At 41.7% G+C, this 22,813-nt stretch overlaps 2 protein-coding genes across 2 annotated transcripts in view; both read left to right on the top strand.

Moving 5' to 3' along the window:
• The window catches only part of LOC145659208 (homeodomain-interacting protein kinase 2-like), a 92,711-nt gene extending 77,530 nt beyond the window's left edge, over window positions 1-15,181 (top strand). The window contains exons 10-11 of the mRNA XM_081720353.1: window positions 1,592-1,754; window positions 15,034-15,181. Of these exons, the coding sequence (XP_081576479.1) occupies window positions 1,592-1,754; window positions 15,034-15,181 (311 nt within the window). The remainder of the gene's footprint in view (window positions 1-1,591; window positions 1,755-15,033) is intronic.
• A 330-nt stretch (window positions 15,182-15,511) lies between these two features.
• LOC145659207 (homeodomain-interacting protein kinase 1-like) lies at window positions 15,512-22,413 on the top strand. The gene is made up of 9 exons (XM_081720352.1): window positions 15,512-15,629; window positions 18,586-19,001; window positions 19,332-19,705; window positions 20,364-20,487; window positions 20,921-21,040; window positions 21,163-21,249; window positions 21,550-21,731; window positions 21,875-22,105; window positions 22,374-22,413. Exons 1-9 carry the CDS (start codon window positions 15,512-15,514, stop codon window positions 22,411-22,413), a joined length of 1,692 nt encoding a protein of 563 aa, XP_081576478.1.
• The last annotated feature ends 400 nt before the right edge of the window (window positions 22,414-22,813 follow it).

Raw genomic sequence — 22,813 nt, 5'->3', positions numbered from 1 at the left:
CCTCACGCAGTACCCTGCAGGAACTGAACACAGGCACCTTTGTGTTTTCACTGCTGTTGAAGTCCAGGAGCAAAGCCCCCTCTGATGTTCTCCTGTGCTGTCCTCCAAAGGATGCCCATGACTTCCTGAGTTACTGCAGCTGAAAGAGGAGGAAGAGAGGCTCGGGGCCTCTTTCTTCTCTTACATCTGCCCTGTGGAAAACTTTTGAGTTTCATATCAAGTCTGTGCTCACATGCACCAGGTAATTATGTATCACTGTTCCATATCTCATTTGTGTTAATGGACTGGTCTTAACCAGTCTTAACGTGTTTGTTTAAAGAGCAAATTTTCTCACCGAGAGCAGGCGCTTTCTCTGGACCCGATGTCCATAACAGTGGGAGGATCCTCCTGGAGGGCCTCCTCCACCTTCATTGCTGGATCCTACAAGCGATCGACCCCCGAGTCTGACTGGAGGCTGATGTGGTATAAACCTTCCTCCTGCCATCTTCCTCATAACCCTCTCGGTAGTCCCAAGACGGATAATAGGACCTGGATATTGGTCGTAATCGTACCAGTTCCAGTAGTCTGTCAAGGGTTTGTAGAATTCTACAAACTGCGGAGTGTGCCCATAAAGATGGACGGTTTCCCTACAGGGGCTGTGGAAGAGTGGTCATGCCTTTTCTTCCAGTTCCTCTTTTTGCGCTTCTTTCCTGGCATCCTTTGGCGGTTGGTGTTTCGATTGGCAGGATACAAAGGCAAGCTGTGTAGAAGACAATGACGTTTATTGACAGACACAATGAAGACAACTTAGCACATATGCTCACGTAAGGTTAAACACAAGCAACCAATGACTACACAAGACTTCACATTCATAAACCGTAACGACACGAAAAGAGGAAGAAGTTTGATATATGGGGAGGGCATGGCAATGCAGACGAACACACACACATGCACACCCACACACACACACGTCTGGGACGAGGGGGCTGTATCGTGACAGATAGAGGATAGCGTTTGAGTTTAAAAGAAATCCTTCTTTGTCATTTCAAAGGGTAGCTGTTCTACCCAATATAACTGTCTTAATGTCAATACCCAAAAATCTGAGCAAGCTTGTTCTCTTTGCATGGAACACTCTGTTAGCTGCAGCAATGAAACTGCATTGTCAGGGAATTTGTAAAGCACAGATAAAATTCTTCCAGCTATCATTATTGGATGGCATAGTCAATTACTGTCAGACAAGACAAAGGTGTAAGGACACCGCATACTAATATCTGATATTAAAGTGGAATAATACGGATTTACAATGGTCTGTGTTTGATATGGCAAAATTATATACCATGTCTTTGTCTGTGCATTTGAAATATTACATTTTTATACTGTATAGTCTGTACTTTATACAGTGCTGATATATTGAAGCATATTTTGTTTATTATCTTTTTATGATTTAAAAAGGCTTCATGAGGAAGGTAACAGTTTTTTATCTTCAGTCTGCAATAATGTAATAGTATGAACAGTTTATCTGTAACTATGCAAAACTGTTGTAAAACAGCAGAAATTGTCCTAGCTCATAGTACATATGATCCCCATGTGCCCTTCTTCTGTTTCCCTGCAGTAATCGAGGTGGTATCTGGGGAGTCTGTCCATCTGAACCCCGTGCTGTTCGAGGCAGTGCCGGGCGACTTGTACTCGGAGAGCGGCAAGAAGAACTCCAGTGACAAGAGCGACTCCACGTCGTCCTGCTCCAACCAGTGTAACAGCGTGAATGATGCCCAATCGTGCATGCATGGGCACACCCAGGCACACGCAGTGGATATGCTGCCCATGTGAGTGCATGTCCCAATGTATGCTCTGGCAACCTTTCACGTATTTTATTGTGTGCCCTGCATAGGAGTCTGGATATATAGAGAAACACACCTTTGACACCAGCATCCTCACGCAGTTCTGCATTCTATTCAAAAGTACCTTTTTATGACTTTCTATTTTTTTTTCTTCATGTAAAGAGACCCTTTTATGTGTAACAAAAAAATAATGTGATTTGTCAAACAACAAAATATGCCCCAAAAAAGACCAAACCAAAGACTTAAAGAATACTAATAAGAGATTAATTATCTGCAAAATTTACAAAGATTTGTACTGTAAAGCATGACATTTACTGTTTGTGAACAAATCAGGATCAATAATATCCAGTAAAGTGGTGGGTATATTTTGGAGAAAAGTTACATATTAAACTTATTTTCCTCAAAATCTTCATTTTAATTAACATTTGAGGTATGAAACCTAATAAGTAAGAAGTTCCTGAAACATTGGTTGTACATGCACTTGCATAAAGTGATCAATCGGTCTGGCTACAAACCGGCACATTCTACAGAAACGGCCCTCATAGCATGTGACGAAAAAACGTCATGCTGGTAAAGCTGCCAAACAGTCATCTGTTTTGATTCTTCTAGTCCTTTCAGCAGCCTTTGACATTCTTCTCTAATCTAACACGGTCTTGCAGATTTCTCCTTTGTAACATATGAAAGATTCTGCCCTATCTCTCGCAGGACGCTACCCAGGTGCTTGTGTAGTCTTTTGTGATCTCAAAGCTAGACTACTGCAACTCGCTACTTGCTGGTCTTCCTCTAAGAGCCATCAGCCCTCTACAACTTGTCCAGAATGCAGCAGCACGACTGGTCTTCAATCTTCCGAAGTTTACACGTTACTCCACTGCTGCACTCCCTTCACTGGCTCCCAGTAGCTGCACACATCAGATTTAAAACCTTGATGCTTGCCTACAAAAGCCAAAAATGGATAATCCCCTTCATACATAAAGTCAATGGTCAAAGCCCGATCCGTTGCTTGAGCACTTTGAACCTCAAGTACGGCACGGCTTGAAATTCCTTGCTTCGGTTCTCATTGACGACAAGCATCGAGACTATTTTCTGTCCTGGCTCCAAGATGGTGAAATGAACTCCCACTTGCTGTCCGGTCAGCAGAGTCCCTTGCAGTCTTCAAATGCAGACTGAAGACCCATCTATTTGCAGACTAGTTAAAGGACAACTGACATTGCTCCCATATTGACTGACTAAATTTGTACTTATTGTAGGGTATTGTTTATGTTGTTTAAAAAACTCTAGCACTTATTGTTTATTGCACTTATCATTGTTTAAGATTGACCTTATGCATTTTGTACTTCTAGGTATCAGCATTGATCCCTGTATTCTACAGTATTCTAGTTCATTGGTATGTGGGACTCTAACCTACTGTACTGTACTAAGATATTCTATGAGTAAAGGACAATTCACTTTTGTAAGACGCTCTGGATAAGAGCATCTGCTAAATGCTGTAAATGTAAATGTAAATGTAATCAAAAACCAGCCATTTTTGCACATTTTCAGCAAATTGATGTTTCAGGCTTTATTGATGATTTGAGCGTTGCCTTGTAAAGAACGATAACATCCTCGTGAAACGTGACGAGATGGGGGAAACATCTTCACTACCTATCATAAGACAAAAAAGTTATTGATTTTTAAAAAATGGATATAACTGTGATATTCTGTCTAACAACTAAATTGTCATATGTGTTTCTAGCAATAAGCTCTTACCTGTAGTTGCAGCAGCAGCCACAGTGTTAGGGTGCTCCTTGCTTTTCTTTTTGAGTTTCTAACAAAAACAAAACAATGATTTAGTAGAAAAATATCAGAGCATAAGTAAATTTATAACTAAAAGTACAGATACAAACCAGTAATAATGCAACAGAATATAATTTAGAACAAATTATGTCATTTATGCAAAGTGATATATACACATTCAGTGTGAAAGGAAATTCAAATATGCACTACTTTAAAAATTAATAATGTAACAAAATCTAAATAAGAAATAAGTCAAATGTTTTACCTTTAAGTTCTTTGAGACCTTACTGAAGGGGAATAGGAAATGCAATCTCCCCTTCTGGGCTTTCATGGTTTTGCTCTGATTGTCCAGAGCAGGCTCAGTACATGGTGACCTAGCAGACATCTCAGACTGTAGTGATGGAGAGCTATGTATATCGATGCTGAACAGGGAAGACCAGTCATTGTGTACACTGGGGGACTCTTGAGCCTTCTTCACAGAGGGTGGGACAACCAACTCCATAACTTGGCTTGCCATGACGTCGGAGGAGGTGTTCCTACTATCTGTGCATAGCTCTGATGATGCCTGTGATGATTTCAAGTCATCCTGCTCTAGGTAGATTGGCATGACCATACCACAGAGCTCACAAGATGAGACCCCTTCAACGTCAGGATTTATTAAATGACGGGACAAAAAATGTGTCCTTCCTTTTATGCGGGGATTGATGTCTTGCGACAGTTCAGCAAATTCCTCCATCTCATCATCAAAGCGCTGAAGCATATCCGAAACCGGAGAGCCAGCTATAGGAATGGTACTTATAGGTCTAGATGTACCATCGTCATGGACATCTGAGGATAACGATGTCAAACTCTCAGTATCTCCTATCAGAAGCTCACTCATTGCTTCTGAATTTGTATCTTCCATAGTCGAGTGGAATTTCATCACAATTTGGTCTCTCTCATGGTCATCCAGGCAACTGCGATGCGTATCAATAACTGCAGTCCTAACATCTCTGCTTAGAGAGTCTATATGAGCTGTCCCCTCCTTCACGTGGACTGAAGCTGAATGATTTATCTCACAAGATCTGGTACGGAAAGCATTCAGCAAATCTGCAGTTTCCTTCTTGGAATTTGCAAGCAACACTGATCTTAGATCAACATCTAACATTTCTTCCAGAGATGAAAGAAGACCCATCACAGTTACTTCACTGACAATGTCGGCAATGAATGAACCCATATGAGAGATCATGACCTTTGTCTCCTGTGAAAGAAAGGAGAGATAACATAGAAAGGCGAACATTGAAAATTGCTCCAAAATGGTTTTGGTTGTTTGGTTTAGAATTAATATGAATCCCATTTAAAATATGTTGATGTGTAAGCAATGTAGTATGACTTACTGGACTAGGGATTGCTTTCCGGATAGATGTCCACTGCCTAAAAGAATGTGAATAAAAGCATTCTTTAGAACTATAATTAATATTTATTCTAAAAATCTCATACATTCAACAGTATACCAAAAATAAAAATGATAAATTGAAAAAGCAGAAGAAGAAGAAGAAGAAGAAGAAGAAGAAGAAGAAGAAAAGGTTTAAAAATGGCATACTCATTAGTCAGATCCATCACAAAATGGGTCAAGATTGGTGCAATATCGAGCTTCTCCAAGTCTGGGATGATTTTTTTGGCTCTATCAAGGAGCATTTTGCTGTCATTCCTCACAGGTTTATTCTCGTCTTGTCTTGTGCTTTTTGACTTGCTCTTGTTTTGAGAACCATAGAAGAGGTTGAATAAAAAGAAATTAAATATCAGGATAACATAACAACTGTGCTGACATCTCACTTATTAGCAACAATTCGATTTTCTGATGAAAAACAAATTTGGCCATTTTAAACTCACCTTTTTAAATACTGAAGAAGCCCGTGCCACTTTTGGAGGTGAAGGAATTTTACTATGGAAACAACAAAAATATATAAGGAAATGTTGTTCGTTTGTTATTCTTCAAACATCAACAGCCTGAACTAAAATCCATGATCAAATTATTTTGAGAGAGCTTGTGTCTAAGTTTATAGATTGTTATTCTTATTCTCTATTTAATGGATGAATCACTCATAGAGCTCAGGTCCATGTTGTATTTTGTTAATTGCACAATACAATCAAAATTATTTTATTCTACTTTAGCACATTATAAGGAAAATAAGACTAATTCCTTTAACATTACTTCCTAATCTTTTAAAATAACAAGGCTGATGAAACATGTTTCATCTGTTTCATGTTTCATCGTTCCGATACTTTGGAATAGTCCAGAAAGTATTTAGAGTGCAAGCTCTATTGGTGTTTAATACAGATTAAAGAGTGGCTTGTTTAGCTTGATCTAATTGTTCAGCTTGTTTAGCCGGTTTAATTTAAATTCTGTTTCAATTAATTTCATTTTCTACATTTATATTTTGTGACTTTTAACTGTTTTATTTGATCAATGTTTTATTACTGAATACTGTTCGTTCATTGCAGTGTAAAGCACCTTGAGATTTTGGGTTCTATAAGGAATATGCTATATAAATAAGAATAATTTTAAATTAATATTGTTATTCTAAGATTTTTTAACATTGTAGTGCAAAGGCCTTACATCTTCCTGCCAAAAAGACGCTTCTGTTTCTCCATTTGTCCTGGTCCAAGTTTTCTTAGGACTCTCCTGGAATACTTTGTTCTGAAAAGGCGATATGAAGTCAAAAGCATAAATCATTTTTACAGTTTGGTGGACAGACAGCAATCTAACATGTAAGCAGGCAGGCTTGAGGATCAGAAGGCAGACAGTTATACATGTGAATGGCAGTCAGTTCAGAAAGACTGTCAGTATGCAGACCAACACTCATGGAGGACAGAAAACAGGCAAGAAAGCAATCAGAATGGCAGCACACCTTTACAGGCAAATTTCAACAGGCAAGCAGCTGGGTATGCATATCCCTAAACCATTAGTTCCAAAGGCTAAATCTTACTGCATTGAATACAAAAAGTTTATGAATGGTTTAAACTGATTTTATTAGTGGTTAATAATTAGGTCACAAACAACTTAAACATCATTAAGTAAACAGTCATGACACATACACAAAAGGGGCAGCAGGAATGTGTCGACCTGTAGAATGTGTTGGTGGGTATATGGAAGTAACTTATTAGCTAACAAATATCTGACCCCACGTAATGGTGACTGTTGGAGAAGGCAAACTAAGATAAGTAACCAGTCAGGTTAGCGGTACATATGAAGGTGAGCTAACTAGCCCATATGGCAAGCAACACGTCAGCTGCTCTTTTTATGCATTTAAACTGTTCATTTATAGCCATTAACAAGGTACTTTAAAACTCTACTTTTCAAGAGGTAACCCATATTTCAAAAACTGATACTCCACCGTCAAATGTTTCTTTCTAAGAAAACAAGCTGTAAGGTAGCAAGCAAATTTCCAGAAAACACTAATGTCTGCTGAGAGCCCTGTTTTCTTTACTATTTAGGTTACTTTACTCATAACAAGAAGGCACAGAAAGCACACCCATATGTATGCACAGGTTATGTCTTGATTTTATATGTTGCAGCTGACCAAAAGGGTCGCTGCTACCTTTCATGGTGTTACAATAAATTATCATCAAAAAATGGAACTCTCTTTTGAGTTAAGGGCCAAAAAATTTGCTCATAACATAAAACCCATCTCCGCTTCACTGCTTCAAGCAATAAGTCCTTTTTTTTGGTAATTCTTTTACATATATTGGTTTCCACAACGGGACGAAAATGACAGGGACTGAAACGCACCCATTAACAGCTTACGTGTTACGTGTTACGTAGCTTACGTGTTATCCACGTCATTTCCAAATATTCAACCTGCGGCTCGGCACCGCTAAAATGATTTTATAACCGTGACGGCATCTGACAAAATCAACACATAACCGACAACTGCTGTGAAAGTTAGAAAGCACAGAATACATTGTTTTCACTCACACAGCGCACAAAGTGTTAATGGTCAAAATTATCAAATTCAATTGTTTATATTTAGCAGATTCTCTCTAGTGAGTGAACAGAGGTAGACGCAGAGAGAGGGGCGCTACTGTGGATCGACTCTTCTCTGCTAAGTAGAGCTGTTCGTCTCAAACTGCCCGCACTTAGGAACGTTATACGCACCTGCAGCGTGGACGTACCACATCGAAATACGTCACCAATTGTGGGCAGACGAGAAAGGGCGGGTATGGTGATGAAATTTGGTTTAATCACTTATATTACTTGTCTTGTACCTTTAAAATAGCAAAATCTAAATAGCATGAAAAGCAGTCGCTTATGCTTGACATAAAGCCTTGTATGAGAAAACAGGTGGAACGTCAATGCATTCCATAACTATATAAAACTACAGCAGACAGACCGTTTATCATAAAATTAGAAAAGCTCCAGCTATAGTAGCTAAGCGGACATTTAGACAGACAAACAACCCAAACTGCAATACAGACAGAGGTGGGTAGAGTAGCCAAAAAGTAAAACCACTAAATTATCTGTTAAGTGGACGTACCGAACCAGGAATGGGTTTGCTCTTCCTCGACTCGTTTTGGCCAAGGGTGAGCGAGGGACTGTGGGTTCCATCAGTGCACATTCCTTGACCAATGTATTCTTAATGATCCATTTTATTTCTCATTCACACTACATCAAAGCCAGTTCACTTAATTTTCAAATCCAGTGTGCATGCCTTAAAAGTATGCAAACTGTTCAAAACATATGCCTTAAATTAGAAAATGATATGCTGCTGATCATTGAAATAATCAACTTTCTGGAGAAGGAGAACCAGTCTCGATTGCAGTGGCTCGCACTGCTCTGTGCAAACAGTGTGCACAGAAAACAGGGATCCTCACGATTCTTTCCCAGCTGTTCGTCTTGGTTTTATTTGATAATGATTCTCTCATCAGAAATGCAAAATCTAAGTACTGAACTCTGTTAAAATTCTTATAATAAATGCATTTATCTATTATATTTACACATATTTTCTGTGTTTGAACAGGCATGGTATGGATATATATACTTTGACATTTCCCAGATCTATAAACAAATCTCACATACAAGACAGAATTCTGATACCGCACCTTTTGCAAAATTGTACATTTGCCATTAGATCATGTTTGGCTTGTGTTTTAACCTGTGCTAGAAGCCTCCAGGGTAAAACACAAACCAAACATGATGCCTTGCCGGCTCCTGAATATCCCTTTCAGTATCTACAGATAGACTACGCACATGCCACCTTGTAGTCAGTTGAAGTACCTGCTGGTGATTGTAGACAGGTTTTCCAAGTGGACTGAGGCATTTCCTTGTTCTTAGGTTAAAATCCTAGCCAAGGAGATAATACGGAGGTACTGTGTGCCTTGGGTAATAGATTCAGGTTAGGGACCCTGTTTCATTTCCAAGGTAACTCAGAAACTATGCACCTACCTAACTATTGACTGGAAATTTCACATCCCTTATCATCCTCAGTCATCTGGCATTGTTGAGAGAATGAAACATACCTTGAAAGAAAGGTTAACAAAGGCTATGATGGAAACAGGAAAGAAGCGGATACATCTACTGCCAGCGGTGTTATGTGAGATCAGAATGACGCCCAGTGCCACCAATAAATTGTCACCGTTTGATGTAACTTTTGGTAGACCATTTACCATTCCATGGGTCAGATGTAACCCAGGTGTTTCTCATTCAGGTGACATGGACGTGATCTTGGTGGACTACACCCAAATGTTGATTGAGAAATTGAACAGTGTGCATGGTAATGTCGCTTGCTCTCTCCCTCTTCCCGCAGACAAGCCTACTCATGCATTTATTCTAGGTGACACTGTTTTGGTCAAATCACTGAACCCTTGGAAAGCTGGTAAAGCTGCGTATGGACCCCCAACAACCGTGATCGCAGTGACCCGAACCGCTGTGCTAACATCGGGATCAGCACAGTGGATACACACCAGCCGGCTGAAGAAATCACCAGTAGCTGACGCGTCCGACAAGCAAAATGCACCTAAACACATTCACATATAGTACAAAATTTGTTATATGATTTCATGCTGAGGGACTGGCCCTTGGCTGCACCACACACCAAGGAAGTACTCCTTGGCCCTGTATGTCAATACACTTTAGCATTGGTATTATAACTTGATAGATATCCTTTCTGCCTATTAACATCCTTTTGCTGACTCTTTGGTCCTTTCCTGAAAGGTTCTTGCAAAACCTTACTATAGGAATAATGGGCCCCATTCATTTGATTATATTGGCATTATTTTCAGTCTCAAAAAGTACAAAATGGGGGATAGTGGGCTTTCAGAGTCATCAACAACAGTGTAATGGTAAATTAGCTTGTGTGGTCTCCCTGGTAGCGGTAGGAGAGGTGGAGCCAGGGAAGGACTGTTTGGTTTGTCAAGCATTCCATACACCCTGGGTACCAGTCCTGGTAGATGATGTTATGGCAGCAGCACTTAATCATAATTCATCCGACTGTCAGATCAATATGGGAGTACGGTTTATACGAAATGTATCTAAGGCAGCAGCTGCCAGTGGTAATCTCCCCGCATGGGCCTTGTTTGGTCGTTCATGGCCAAACCACAGGACAGACTGTGACATTGGCAGTTGTAAATGGTATTACCCCCATTTCAGAAATATGACCCTAGCAGTATTACCTGTGAAAGGTAGCACCTGTCTATGTTCTGCAGGCTTGCCTGATTGTCCATTTTTTGGTCACACGCTGTGTATAAATGAGGTATGGACATTAGGCACGGGACTGGGCAGATGCACAATAAATAATATAACAGGCACACCGTCTCTTTGCCCTGCGATCCTGGGCACTGGCATATCTGCAGCTATCATGTGGGTATGCGGTAGGATGGAATACTCCAGCCTACCCACTTTGATTGTTAGTCATACCCGTCATCAATTTCCCTGGAAAGGATGTTGTACCCCAGCATTAACTATCCCATCTCTGGTCATATATACATGTTTGCAGTTGACATCTGACAGAGCTAAAAGGTCTGTAATTAATGGCACCCCTAATAGGTATGGTGGGTATGTACTGGCCAACCCATGGACTAATCCTGGAATGAACGCGGGTGGGAGTTTGTTCCTGGGAGGAGGAACTACTGCAGCCCTTAATAAAATTAATGGTTTGGCATGGCGGGTACTTAATTTAGCCAATAGGAGTGAAAACGCCATGGCATTACTCAATGATAAGGTAAATAAGATCCGTACCGCTGTCATGCAGAACCGCCTAGCCCTAGATCTCCTCTTGGCAAAGGAGGGAGGCATCTGCAAGGTCATTAATGAAACGTGTTGCTTTGACATCCCTAGTTACTATAACAGCATTACTGACATCATTTTGCACATGAAGACCGCTATTGCTGAGCCTCCACCCGCCGATGATTCTTGGTTCAGTTGGTTAACTGAGCTTGTCGGCCCTTGGGGATCTTGGCTCATAAACATATGTTTTCCCGTACTCCTGATTATTGTGTTGATTCTTGTTTGTGGACCCTGTTTATTGTCACTCCTGTCTTCTTTCATAACTCTCATTTCTACCTCCGTGATTAATCATGCTAATGTTGCCTTGGTGCCTGCGTATGAGAAAGGTCTATATACTGATATGTGATTCCTTTGGAATCAAAGAGGGGCGTGTTAGATACTGGAGCCTTTCTGTCTTCAGGCACCCAACGCAAGGTCTCTGCCTATCAGCCATGACATGGCGGTTTGACCGCGAGCTGGTCGCCCGAGGTCATCCGCTCCCTCTTCTTGTCTCCTTTACCGCTCCCTTTCTGTTTCTCTCTCTCCCTGTCTCTCTTTAAGGACAGCAGTGGCTCATGACGGGCACGGGAACAGCTAGTGGCTCGTTCATGCAGAGAACATCTAATCTTTACTAACCTTGTTTCTTTCCTTTCTACATAGACCCTTAGAACATGCCTCACTTTTCCCCGTCATCCTGTAGATTTAGGACACATATATACTCTGCTCTTATCACAGTGTGTTCAGTTCTTCTTAAAAGGGTAACATCGCAATTCTAAATTGTATTACAGTAAAGCAAAACATTAAAGGTTATTTGGTTGTACTATTCTATTGATCCTATAATCAGTGGCTATCAACAAGAAATGATCAAGCACAGTTTTATTGGGTGTGTGTCTGGAAAGAGAACTACAGCACCCGGTGAGATTTTTGGTTCAAGATTAATCATCATGCAAATGATTGTGATTAATGCTTTGTCTGTTTAATTCAACTATTATACTATAAACCTAATATTTTAATAGGGCTGGCAACTTTCTAGATCCGATTATTACACGTGTGTGAAGTACAGGTGCTGTAGCTTTACAAAATAGAAAATGTCCACAGTAGCCTAATTATAATATATACATCCAAAATAAACACCAGAAGCCTGGACTAATACTAATGTACATAAGTGCATTAAATCTAGGTAGGACTGCTCTTTAGGTAGGATAACAAAACACTTGTCCCGCCATATAAAAGAAATGAGAGCGTGATAAAGACTCCAAGTCGCCACCAGATGGCGCCCGAGACCGCTTAAACGTATTCCAGTCGGAGCTTCCATTTACATTAACATGCCAGGATACACACACTGGATGTTTAATCTTTCTAATGGGTAAACTATATTTTAATAGTCAGGAAATATTTTTTTAAATTATTAATCAGTTAAGGAATTCAAGCTGTTGCATTTTTCTGAGTTGAGGGAATATTGCATAACCCTGTACTGGCCAAATAATTCGATTTGATGTGCTAGTTTGTGGATTAATACCATACCAGGTATGGTGGCAACTTCCATCGAAAACTACTTTATCATCACAAACTACATCTAAGGAACTACCAGAAACGTAAGTAACGTTAACATTTTGCTTTTTGCAACATGTTTATTCTTCGTCGTTAGCGATAGTTTTATCTGTGAGAAGTGTAGTTGAATTGCTAGTCTGACGGAGAAGACTCAAGCGCTAGAAGTGCTCTGGTTATAGGGGACTTTATTTTGCGACACGTGAAATTAGCAGGCCTTTAGGGAGACCAGCAGCAACAGTTAGCTGTATAGCAGGTGCCAGGGCGCCGGATGTTGCAGGTAGTGTTAAGGTTTTAGGCAAGCATGGGTTTTCTAAGATAGTTATTCACACGAATGATACATAAAACAACCCACATGCTCTGTACACCTTAAACATCAACAAACACACTACGACACAGGGGATGTATATACATTAAAGACGATTACACATAATGCAGAACAGGTGGACAACACGAGAGGACATGGCAACACGGATGAACACACAAACCAAGACGTTTGAGGAGGGGGTGGGGCCATAACATGACATTGGCAGTCTCCCAGACATACTATTTGTGACTAGGATGCCCTCAAACGCCACAGAACTTCATCAAATAACTGAATGCTTAGAATCAGTATTCTGCTGCACACTTAATGATGTTGCCCCACTTAAGAATAAAAAAATTAGGGACAAAAAATTGGTACCTTGGTATAATGACCACATTTGCAATTTAAATCAAAACACTCACATTTTAAATAAAAAATTGAACGTAAATGGCGCCACACTAAGCTTGTAGTCTTCCGGCTTGCATGGAAGGAGAACCTTCTCAAGTTTAGAAAAGCACTTATTACCGCTCGAACAGCTTATCTCTCAAACCTAATAGAAAAAGAAAAAAATAATCCTAGATTTCTTTTTAGTACAATTGCCCATCTAACTAAGAATAAGATTGACACCAATGCTCAGATTACATCACCACCATAGTAGTAAAGAGTTCATGAATTTCTACAATGAGAAAATAAAGCACATTAGAGATAACGTTAAGAGCATTAATATGACATCGGGCAACTACTTAGGTACAACCAAGAACAACCAAGCCAAAAATGACTTTTGAATCTTTTACACCTATCCAAGAGCCAGAAATTGCATATCTGATGTTGCGCTCAAAGTCCTCCAGTGCTTACTAGATTCACTGCCCACACACTTTCTTAAAGAAATTCTACCTGAAGTAATTGAACCTTTACTAAATTTAATAAACTAATCCTTAAATATTGGCTACGTTACTAAATCATTCAAATTTGCAGTAATCAGACCACTTCTCAAAAAATCTAACCTCAACCCATGTCAGCTGTCAAACTACAGACCGATCTCAAACCTACCATTTATTTCCAAGATCCTAGAAAAAGCTGTAGTTCAGCAGCTAAGCGCATATCTGAATCAGAACCGAATGCATAAAGGATGTTGAGAAACTTTCTCTCACTTAATCCTGACAAAACAGAGGTGCTTCTATTAGACACAGAGACAGCTAGATCCTCTAATTACTCAAAGAACCTCAATGAAATCACAGTCACATCTTCCCTCACAGATAAAGATCTTGGCGGTATCATGGATCCCAGTCTCTCGTTCGAAGCTCATGTAAATAATATTTCTAGGAAGGCCTTTCTCCACCTTAGGAACATTTCTAATATTAGAAACATGCTCTCCTCACATGATGCAGAAAAGCTAGTCCATGCATTTATTACTTCAAGATTGGACTATTGTAATGCCCTACTATTAGGCTGTACTACTAAGTGGTTAAACAAGCTCCAGCTAGTTCAAAATGCAGCAGGCAGAGTGCTCATTAGAACGACAAAATCTGAATCCATCACGGCTATCTAAGATACTTTACATTGGCTCCCAATAAAATTTCATATTGATTATAAAATACTTCTAATTACCTACAAAGCATTGAATGGTCTTGCCCCACAGTTCCTTAGAGAACTCTTAGTTCATTATAAACCACCATGTCTGCTTAGATCGAAAGGTGCAGGTTCTTTACCTGTACCAAGACACTTTACTTGTTTTTTCATTTTATAATTATATTTTTCTCGGTAATTGTTATTATTGTGGTGACTGTTGTCGGCCAGAGGAGGATGGGCCCACCGTTTAGTTTTAGTTCCTCTCAAGGTTTCTTCCTCATGCTCTAGTGGGGTTTTTTCTTGCCACTGTCAGCCTTGGCTTGCTCACTGGTGGCTTGGACTTGGACATTTGTAAAGGTGCTTTGTGACATCTGTTCTAAAAAGCGCTATATAAATAACTTTTGATTTTGATTTTTGATTTGATCCCCTGAGGAAAAGCCAGAGTAGCTCCCACTCTGAGGCAGATGCTTCCTCTGTGAGCCATTTCCCACCACTGGATGAGCCCCAGAGAGAGTGAAGGATCCGCGGCCCACAGGCTGCTGTCAGAGAAGAGCGGCCCCACTTCAGGCAGGTGGCAAAGAGCTATAATTACAGCGCATACCTAAAAATACACAAATGGCATGCTTTGGAAAAATAAATATAAAAATTAGTGAGGGTCACCCTGACAGCGAATACATTTGTTTCTGTGTTTTTAAAAGTTGATTTTATTAATGAAACCTGTTTAGCATTACCGATATCATAACACCAGGTATGTACACCGTGTTCTAACGCTGTTTTAGGGAGAAGAAGAAGGGGAGCTTGACTCTGGTGCAGTCTCTGGCCCAGAACCACACCGACATCCTGCTTCCCAAGCTCCACGATGTGTGCCTGACTGTGGTCCAGAGGGGCCCTCTCAGCGACAAAAGATTCTCTAATCAAATCATATAAACAATGGCCCAAAAAGGATCTTCGCATTTTGCTGTCCGAGCTGGAATTGCTCTGTTTTGTGACCAAAATGGTTCTAACCTGATGAAGAGTCAATTTGGAATGTTCTAGCGAGGAATATCTTGTCCTTAAACATGGTAGGTAGTACAAACTGATGCTTTTCCTTCTCTGACACACCAAGTAAATCTGCCACATATCGGATGAGTCCGATCGGCGTGTTTAAACAGGCACATCCCCATGGAGTGCCTGAACACCTGAGCCCCATGTCCACTGTCTCAGTTGAAGAATCTGAGCTCCATGGTGTCGCGTGCTTCCATGACAACACTGGCGCACATGTCCACCGACCTGTGGAGGGCCATGGACGCCAAGGCGGAGTTGGTTGCCTGCATGCTGCCGCACAAGGCGGGCGAAAGCAACCTCTTCATCAGGGAGGACAAGGACCTTGCGCTCGGTGCCATGGTGCAGAGCTGCTCGCCCACTCAGGTCATTCATGCTCTGCTGGCCGGGGAACTCAGGAAGGATCACCTCACCAACACCTCTATAAATTTGTTTTGAAAACGGTCATGCAGCCATTTGACCAAAATAAATTACACTGCCAAAAGAGACTTTTAGTAGAAGACAGAAACACATTTATAGTACAGCAGAGCCCTGCTACTACGAGGCAGTAATAGTGGAATCTAGACGCTATAATAGGTTCATAATAATTACACGCTATAATAGGTTTCCAATGTTGGGCAGTAGTTTAGCTGGGGCCTGGGAATATTGACATACCTATCGATATCTTGGTGCCCTTTTTTTTTTTTGGCTCCTCCTACAGGTCCAGCAGTCTGTGATGTCATCCCACGATAGATCAGGAAGCAGCTCCCTTCGTCACCAGCTCCCTGACCAGCCCTACCATTGGCCCGTGGCCTACTCGCTCGGCCAGAGGAAAGCCTGTATCCTTACCTGTGAGAGGAAGAGGAACACGGAGAGACATGAGGGATTCGGACATTGAACATCAGCTCGATTATTGAACTTGATTATTGTAGTTTCTGGGCTTATTGTTTGTTTTAATGCCTTCATTTTTAAAAAAAAATAGTGTTTTTTACAAACAGACTAACAAACTGTATTAAATGTATCTCAAATGCAATGTGTGATTAATGTGTTTAACAAGTTGATTGTTGTATTTTGAATTCCATGGGAGGTGTAACTATAAAAAATAGTTCTTTGGCACTTAGTGGCAGTATTTGTTCAAAACACATGTAACATCAAGCTCTTATGTAACCTTTATAGGATCTTCACCTCAGACTTTGAATTTTGGCTTAATTTAAAGGGATATTGTGGGGTAATTGGAGCTAATTCTATAACTATAGTAGTGAACTGTATTACTACAGAGAAATCTTTTTGGGATTGTGTGTGTTTAAAATAGAAAACAAAAATTGAAACAGGTAATTTATCAGGTTTCAGATTTCCTGTTCTGCTGGACTGAGGGCATGTTGCTATATTGACAAAATCCAAGTAACTGCAAAATCTTTAAATAGTACAATATATAAACACAGGCAGTGGTAGTTCAACGGTTAAGGTACTTGACTTGTTCTCGGAAGATTGCTGGTTCACTGCCACGTTGCCACTGTTGGGCCCCCGCGCAAAACCCTTAACCCTCAATTGCTCAAATCGTACTCAGTCATAATTGTCGCTTTGAATAAAAGTGTCAGCTAAATGACATAAATGTAATCAGCACAGTCAAAGATTGATTAACCACACTAAGTCCAATACTAAGAGACTGGTACAGTGGATGAGGCACAGAGCAGGATACAGCACTATTTTTTGCTTTCCATCAGCAAGTGCTACCTGGATGCAGTCTTGCTACTTGGGGATTTTGCAGGCTTTGACTCCTTGGGTGTGTGATGAGGATTTTGCTTCAGTTAAACTGCTCATGAACATGTCTGACAAACCTGCACGTATGCTCTACCAGGACCTCATTTAATACTTCTCTTTCAGTAACTTGGAGCCTGTGGTTTTTGTTTGCTATTTCTGACATAACTGGGCAACATTTTACATTTAATGTATATATGGAATCCACAGAATCTATACCATAATACTGTAAAGAAATAGTATACTTTATACATTGTAGCTAGTCCATGCTAGAAGCTCCCAAACAACTCCACATAAACTTCAGCTCAAATAAGCCTCTTCCTTTCCATGATGTCCAAAAGTATTGGCGTTCAAATCATTCTTATAATAAATGGGAAGCTGATTGACAGCACGCGGACCTTTAAACGGTTAAAAGGAGAACTAAATAAGACAAGTGAAGGGTCTACGTTTTCATCTACACCTCCTCCATTTGTTGAAACAGCTGCCTTTCACGCCACTTGCCCAGGAAACATATGAAGTAAATAATAGTCACCCACCCCACTTTTTATGTAATTGAATTTTCTTTGACAAAATCTGAAGTTATCTTATACTGGAAGCATGTTTTAAAATGCCATTTAAAATGACAGGCACGATTGTTGTGGAAATTTACCAGAAAAGCACGAAATATTTAGCGTGGGATTCTGGAGAACGGATGCATGTAGACGGCTGAAATCGGTAAGCAGGTACATGTATTAGTCCTAAGAAATGTTATGTTGATAAATGTAGTACTTAATATTCGATGCTATCAAGTGATTTATATGAGTCTGCCAGTTTGGGCCCGTAGGTGCAGCAGGCGGACAAGCAGACACTAGTTTTGATTATGTCTGGACAAAGAGTAAAATAAATGTGAGCTTTTATCTTGTCTACTGGCGAGGTTCAATACGTGCACTTGAAATTCCATTTTATGACGTTACACCTGTCCATGTCACCTTGTTGCCATGGAACGAAGAGTCCGTAGAGTAGCGAATTGATATTTGGTGGAAATCTTCTCACTCCGGTCGATATAGCGTGCTAATAATTTCAATTCTTTAAATTAAGAACCACAGAACAACATGGATGATCATGAATTATATCCGTTCGGTTTTCTTGAGCCTTCTTTCCGTAAGGTTAAAGGTGGGAAAATAATCAACACTGAGGGTAAGTTATGAAGTTAACTAGCGGTTAGCGTTAGCGTTAGCTAGCTAGCGTTAGCTAAATCATAGATCGTGTTTTGTTGTTGTTGTTGTTTTTTTTTAAATCTGCTGTTTTAGTTTTAATTTTGAATATAGCCCCTAACTAGATCTGCATAGCATTCCTTTGGTTAGTGGCCCTGTTTTCATCTTTCCCTAAAGGAATATTCTCTTCCCCTTCAGATTCCTCCAGTGGGATCGCCAAGAAAGTAAAATTCGAGAGCAATTACTACCTGCGGAGTCCTGGTCCTCGGATTCGGCCGGGGACGCCCTGGCCCTCGGATCCAGGGTTCAGTTCAACCGATGGCTTACCTGCCCTGGTCTTTTCCCCCTCTGGAGCCTCAGACAAGGCTGCGTCGTCGTCCAGCCAGCGGGGAGAAGACGCCCGTCAGAAGCGATGCAGCCTGAAGAGGAAGAGAGAAGGGGAACACAGCAGCGACAGCGTACAGATCCTGGAGGATCTCTACACCCCTTCGTTGTCCAAGCGCGTGGCCAGGAGCGGAACAACCACCTCTTCCACCCAGTCCATTGCGTACTCCGGTTGTACCGCAGATAGCAGTAAATCGATAGGTGATTGTAAATACCAGCTGGTGCAGAATGAGATCCTCTGCTCTGCCTCCAACAGCTACGAGGTGCTGCACTTCCTTGGTTGTGGAAGTTTTGGCCATGTGGCCAAATGCTCCAAGAAGGACACCAATGAAATGGTTGCCATCAAGATCCTGAAAAACCATCCATTCTTTGCTCGACAGGGTCAGATCGAGGTGGGAAAGTTTTGCCTGCTTTTTTAGAGCTTTTGATATGGAATCAGCTGTAGCCCCGATTCTGTTTGTTGGTATCAGATGTGCTAACTCACTCTGTGGAATCTGTATACAGCCAGGGTAGCACAAAAACACTTGTGTTTGGTATCAGCACACTAGTTCTAATTTTCAAAGCATCAGTAGGAACTAGTTCAGATAACACATCGACAGCTTGAAGCTTACTATAAAAAGAAGGCTTAGCTACAATTGCATAAGCCATACCTGTTTGGATGTGTATTAAAAAAAAAAGTGCAGAAAAATTAAATCTGTCTTTCCTCATTTGCTCCTCCTCAGGTGAGCATCCTGAGACGGCTGAGCAGGGAGAACGCAGACGAGTTCAACTTCGTGCGTGCGTATGAGTGCTTCCAGCACAAGAAGCACATGTGCCTGGTGTTCGAGATGCTGGGGCAGAGCCTCTACGACTTCCTGAAGGACAGCATGTTCAGCCCGCTTCTGTTGAAGTGCGTCCGGCCCGTGCTGCAGCAGGTCGCCACGGCGCTCATGAAGCTGAAGAGCCTGGGCCTGATCCACACCGACCTCAAGCCTGAAAACATCATGCTGGTGGACCCCGTCAGGCAGCCGTACAGGGTCAAAGTCATCGACTTCGGCTCGGCTAGCCACGTCTCCGAGGCCGTGTGCTCCAGCTACCTGCAGACCAGATACTACCGGTGAGGGACACGTGCTGAGGCGTGTTAGAAATAAGTGTGCACTTGTTGCACTCGAGTGTGCTTTAGAGTAGAGCTGCACATTTTGGCAGTTGCGATGACCCTGCTACACATTAAAATCGTGATAAGCATTACAGTTAACTGGAGCACGACTGATTCATATTTGATTTATAAGTGGTTTAATTTTAGTGATTCATGTGAGTGCTGTTATTTAGCAAAATACCTGATGAACCCTCTTCAATGTCTGAGATTAGTTAGGATGCTCCGAGTTGCAGGCTTTGGTAATATTAGTATTGGTCATGTCTGTACAAAACTGCTGTTGCATTGTAGCTATACCGTTAATTAACCGTGTTGTTTACTGAGTAACAGTGTTTAACTGCATTGATACTCTGTATTTACTTAATGGAAAACAGAACATCATTGTAGTGTCAGTGCATTTTTGCATATAGTTCCATGTTAGAATAGTGGGTGTGTAATGTAAAGTGGTGTGTAGGGGGGAAAAAAAACCTGGACTCATCAACAAAATACTATTTAAACCTTTTACATTTTCATGAATGAATTCAGCACCGTTTGTGTTAAAGCAATTGCCGCTGAATCACCACAAACTACGGAATCAGCCGAGACTGATTTCATGATGGCGATATCTGTGTTTTTGGTCTAGGTCACCTGAGATCATCCTGGGTCTCCCTTTCTGCGAGGTCGTGGATATGTGGTCGCTGGGCTGTGTCATCGCCGAGCTGTTTCTGGGCTCCCCCCTGTATCCGGGAGCCTCTGAATATGATCAGGTAAGCACACGGGCCTTTGAGCTGTGCCTAGTCTTTTTCACGCATCTTGGGCTTGGATTCACGGAGCTCTGTAGAATTTCGCTGATTTGGGGTCGGTTCTTTCACTTTCTTTTCACACTTTTCTCACTGTGTGATGAAGACGTAAATCTTGTTTGTGAAAAGAGTGGCGTAGTGTTGCTAATGGAAATGGCCGTTCTTCTAACTATGCAGTTTGTTAGGGAGTCCATAATGGCTAGCAAGGAAGAGAGTGAATGTATGGTTTGAGCTTTTAGCTACTGCTTTGGCTAGCTTATTTTTAGGAATAATATAAATAATAAGAGTTTCTATGGCCTGTTTTTCTTTTCTTTTTCTTTTTTTTATACATGCATTTTGAAAATGGAAGGATGAACACAAAATAAAGTCGTAATCCTCTTGCCGTGTGGTGTCTCTGCAGATCCGTTACATCTCCCAGACGCAGGGCCTACCAGCAGAGTACCTGCTGAGCGCAGGGACCAAGAGCAACTATTATTTCCACAGGAGCCCTGACTCCAGCTGCCCCCTGTGGAGACTCAAGGTTTGCCAGTCTTTAAATGCCAAATACCATGTGTTTGTTTCATAAGGGATGTAACTTAATGATGTCATGTAACTTTATGGTGGAGCTGAATGGTTGATTTTTTTTTTCTTTCCTTTCTCCAGACGCCTTCAGAGCATGAGGCAGAGCATGGCATCAAGTCCAAAGAGACACGGAAGTACATTTTCACCTGTCTTGACGACATGATGCAGGTTATTTTGGCTTTTGTGCACATAACTGTACGCATTGCTTTACTGTTGTGATGTGAATTTGAAGAACGTGAGAAACAGCTTCCACGGCTCACGTTGTAGAGCAGGTTGAGCAAGGTGCTAGCTCAAAGGTCGAGCGTTCGTGCCGTTATAATGAGGAACGCACATGAATCGCTCTGGAGAACGGCGTCTACGAAAGGCAGAGCAATGCATAGTAACTTGCTGCAGAACTTGCTGCGTCTTAGGTGGATCGGTGCCCTCTGCTGGTGTTTAATATGACTCACCCCTGGGTCTCTCGCGCAGGTCAATACGACCAGTCTGGAAGGCGCAGACGTCTCGGCGGAGAAGGCAGACCGGCGGGAGTTCATCGACCTGCTGAACAAGATGCTCACGCTGGACGCTGACAAACGGATCACGCCGATGAAGGCCCTGAAGCACCCGTTTGTCACCATGAGCCACCTCCTCCAGTTCCCTCAAAGTGCCCAGTGAGTTGTTCCAGGCCTTCCAATCTACATGTCACAGTTTTTAAAAAAAATTAAGGAACACCATCTTAATTTACAAATCCAAATGGTAGTACTGTAACTTGCCCCCCGCCCGTGTCTCTCTTTCTCTCTCTCTCTCGCTGCAGTGTGAAATCTTGCTTCCAGAAAATGGAGATCTGCAATCGGCAGTGCACAGGGTGTGATGGCAGCAAGAGCCTGTTTGGCAGTGGGGGTGGGGCGGGGGGCGGGGCCAGCACAGCTGCCAACCTCAATGACACCTTCAGCAGCTGGCTCGCCCAGCACAGCCAGGTGGGACAACCGGCACAGCAGGGCGGGTTCAAGAGGTCAAAAGATCGCCAAGCAGAGAGCCGGGCTAGGTACTCCCTGCTTCTTATTGCACTTTTTAATGGTTGGCATTAGCGCTAAAACTCCACACTAATTCAGTGCAAGGGAACCCTAGAACTGGACTCGAGACCTACTGGTCTAGTGTGTGGGTCTGCATAGTGGGTACAACTGTAGTAACAAGTGCTGGATGGCTAGCTAGCTTGCTCAGTGTAATGATCAGGATTATGCTGCAGATATCAACACTTTGTTACGAAGCAAGAATTTCACTAAGGAGTAATCCTTGTTTGATCATTGTACCAGCAAGGAGTGGTCTGAGGGCAGACGGAGGGCTATGGAGTAGGTTCTGATAAATATACATTCTTGAAAAATTGTATGGGGTAGCTGAAGGTCACATTTTAGATTAGATTTAACCTTGGAATATCTTTCAGCCCCTGAAAGAACATTGTGGCATATGGTGCACTCACGCTCAACCAGGAGGGAAGATGCTGGCACCGTCATGTTGCCCAGGAGCGTTGACCTGACACACGGCAAAGTGTCGCATGATTTCCTGCATGTCTTCATCATAGAACAGAATGTCGAAGCAAGTTTTGTCCTCAGACATGCATGCCAGGGTCATTACAACACAACAAATGTTTTAGACCTTAGAGCAATCAGCTACGTACCACAAGCCACAGTATCAGAGTCTTACGGTTCATTCCGATGTCATGGTAGGTGAGGATGACCGGTCGGTTATCCCTGGG

Source organism: Electrophorus electricus, chromosome 9, assembly GCF_041902795.1.
Source record: "Electrophorus electricus isolate QZ-2024a chromosome 9, ASM4190279v1, whole genome shotgun sequence".
NCBI lineage: Eukaryota > Metazoa > Chordata > Actinopteri > Gymnotiformes > Gymnotidae > Electrophorus > Electrophorus electricus.
The sequence above is the reverse complement of the archived record's forward strand: the minus strand, read 5'-3'. Positions and strand labels throughout refer to the sequence as shown.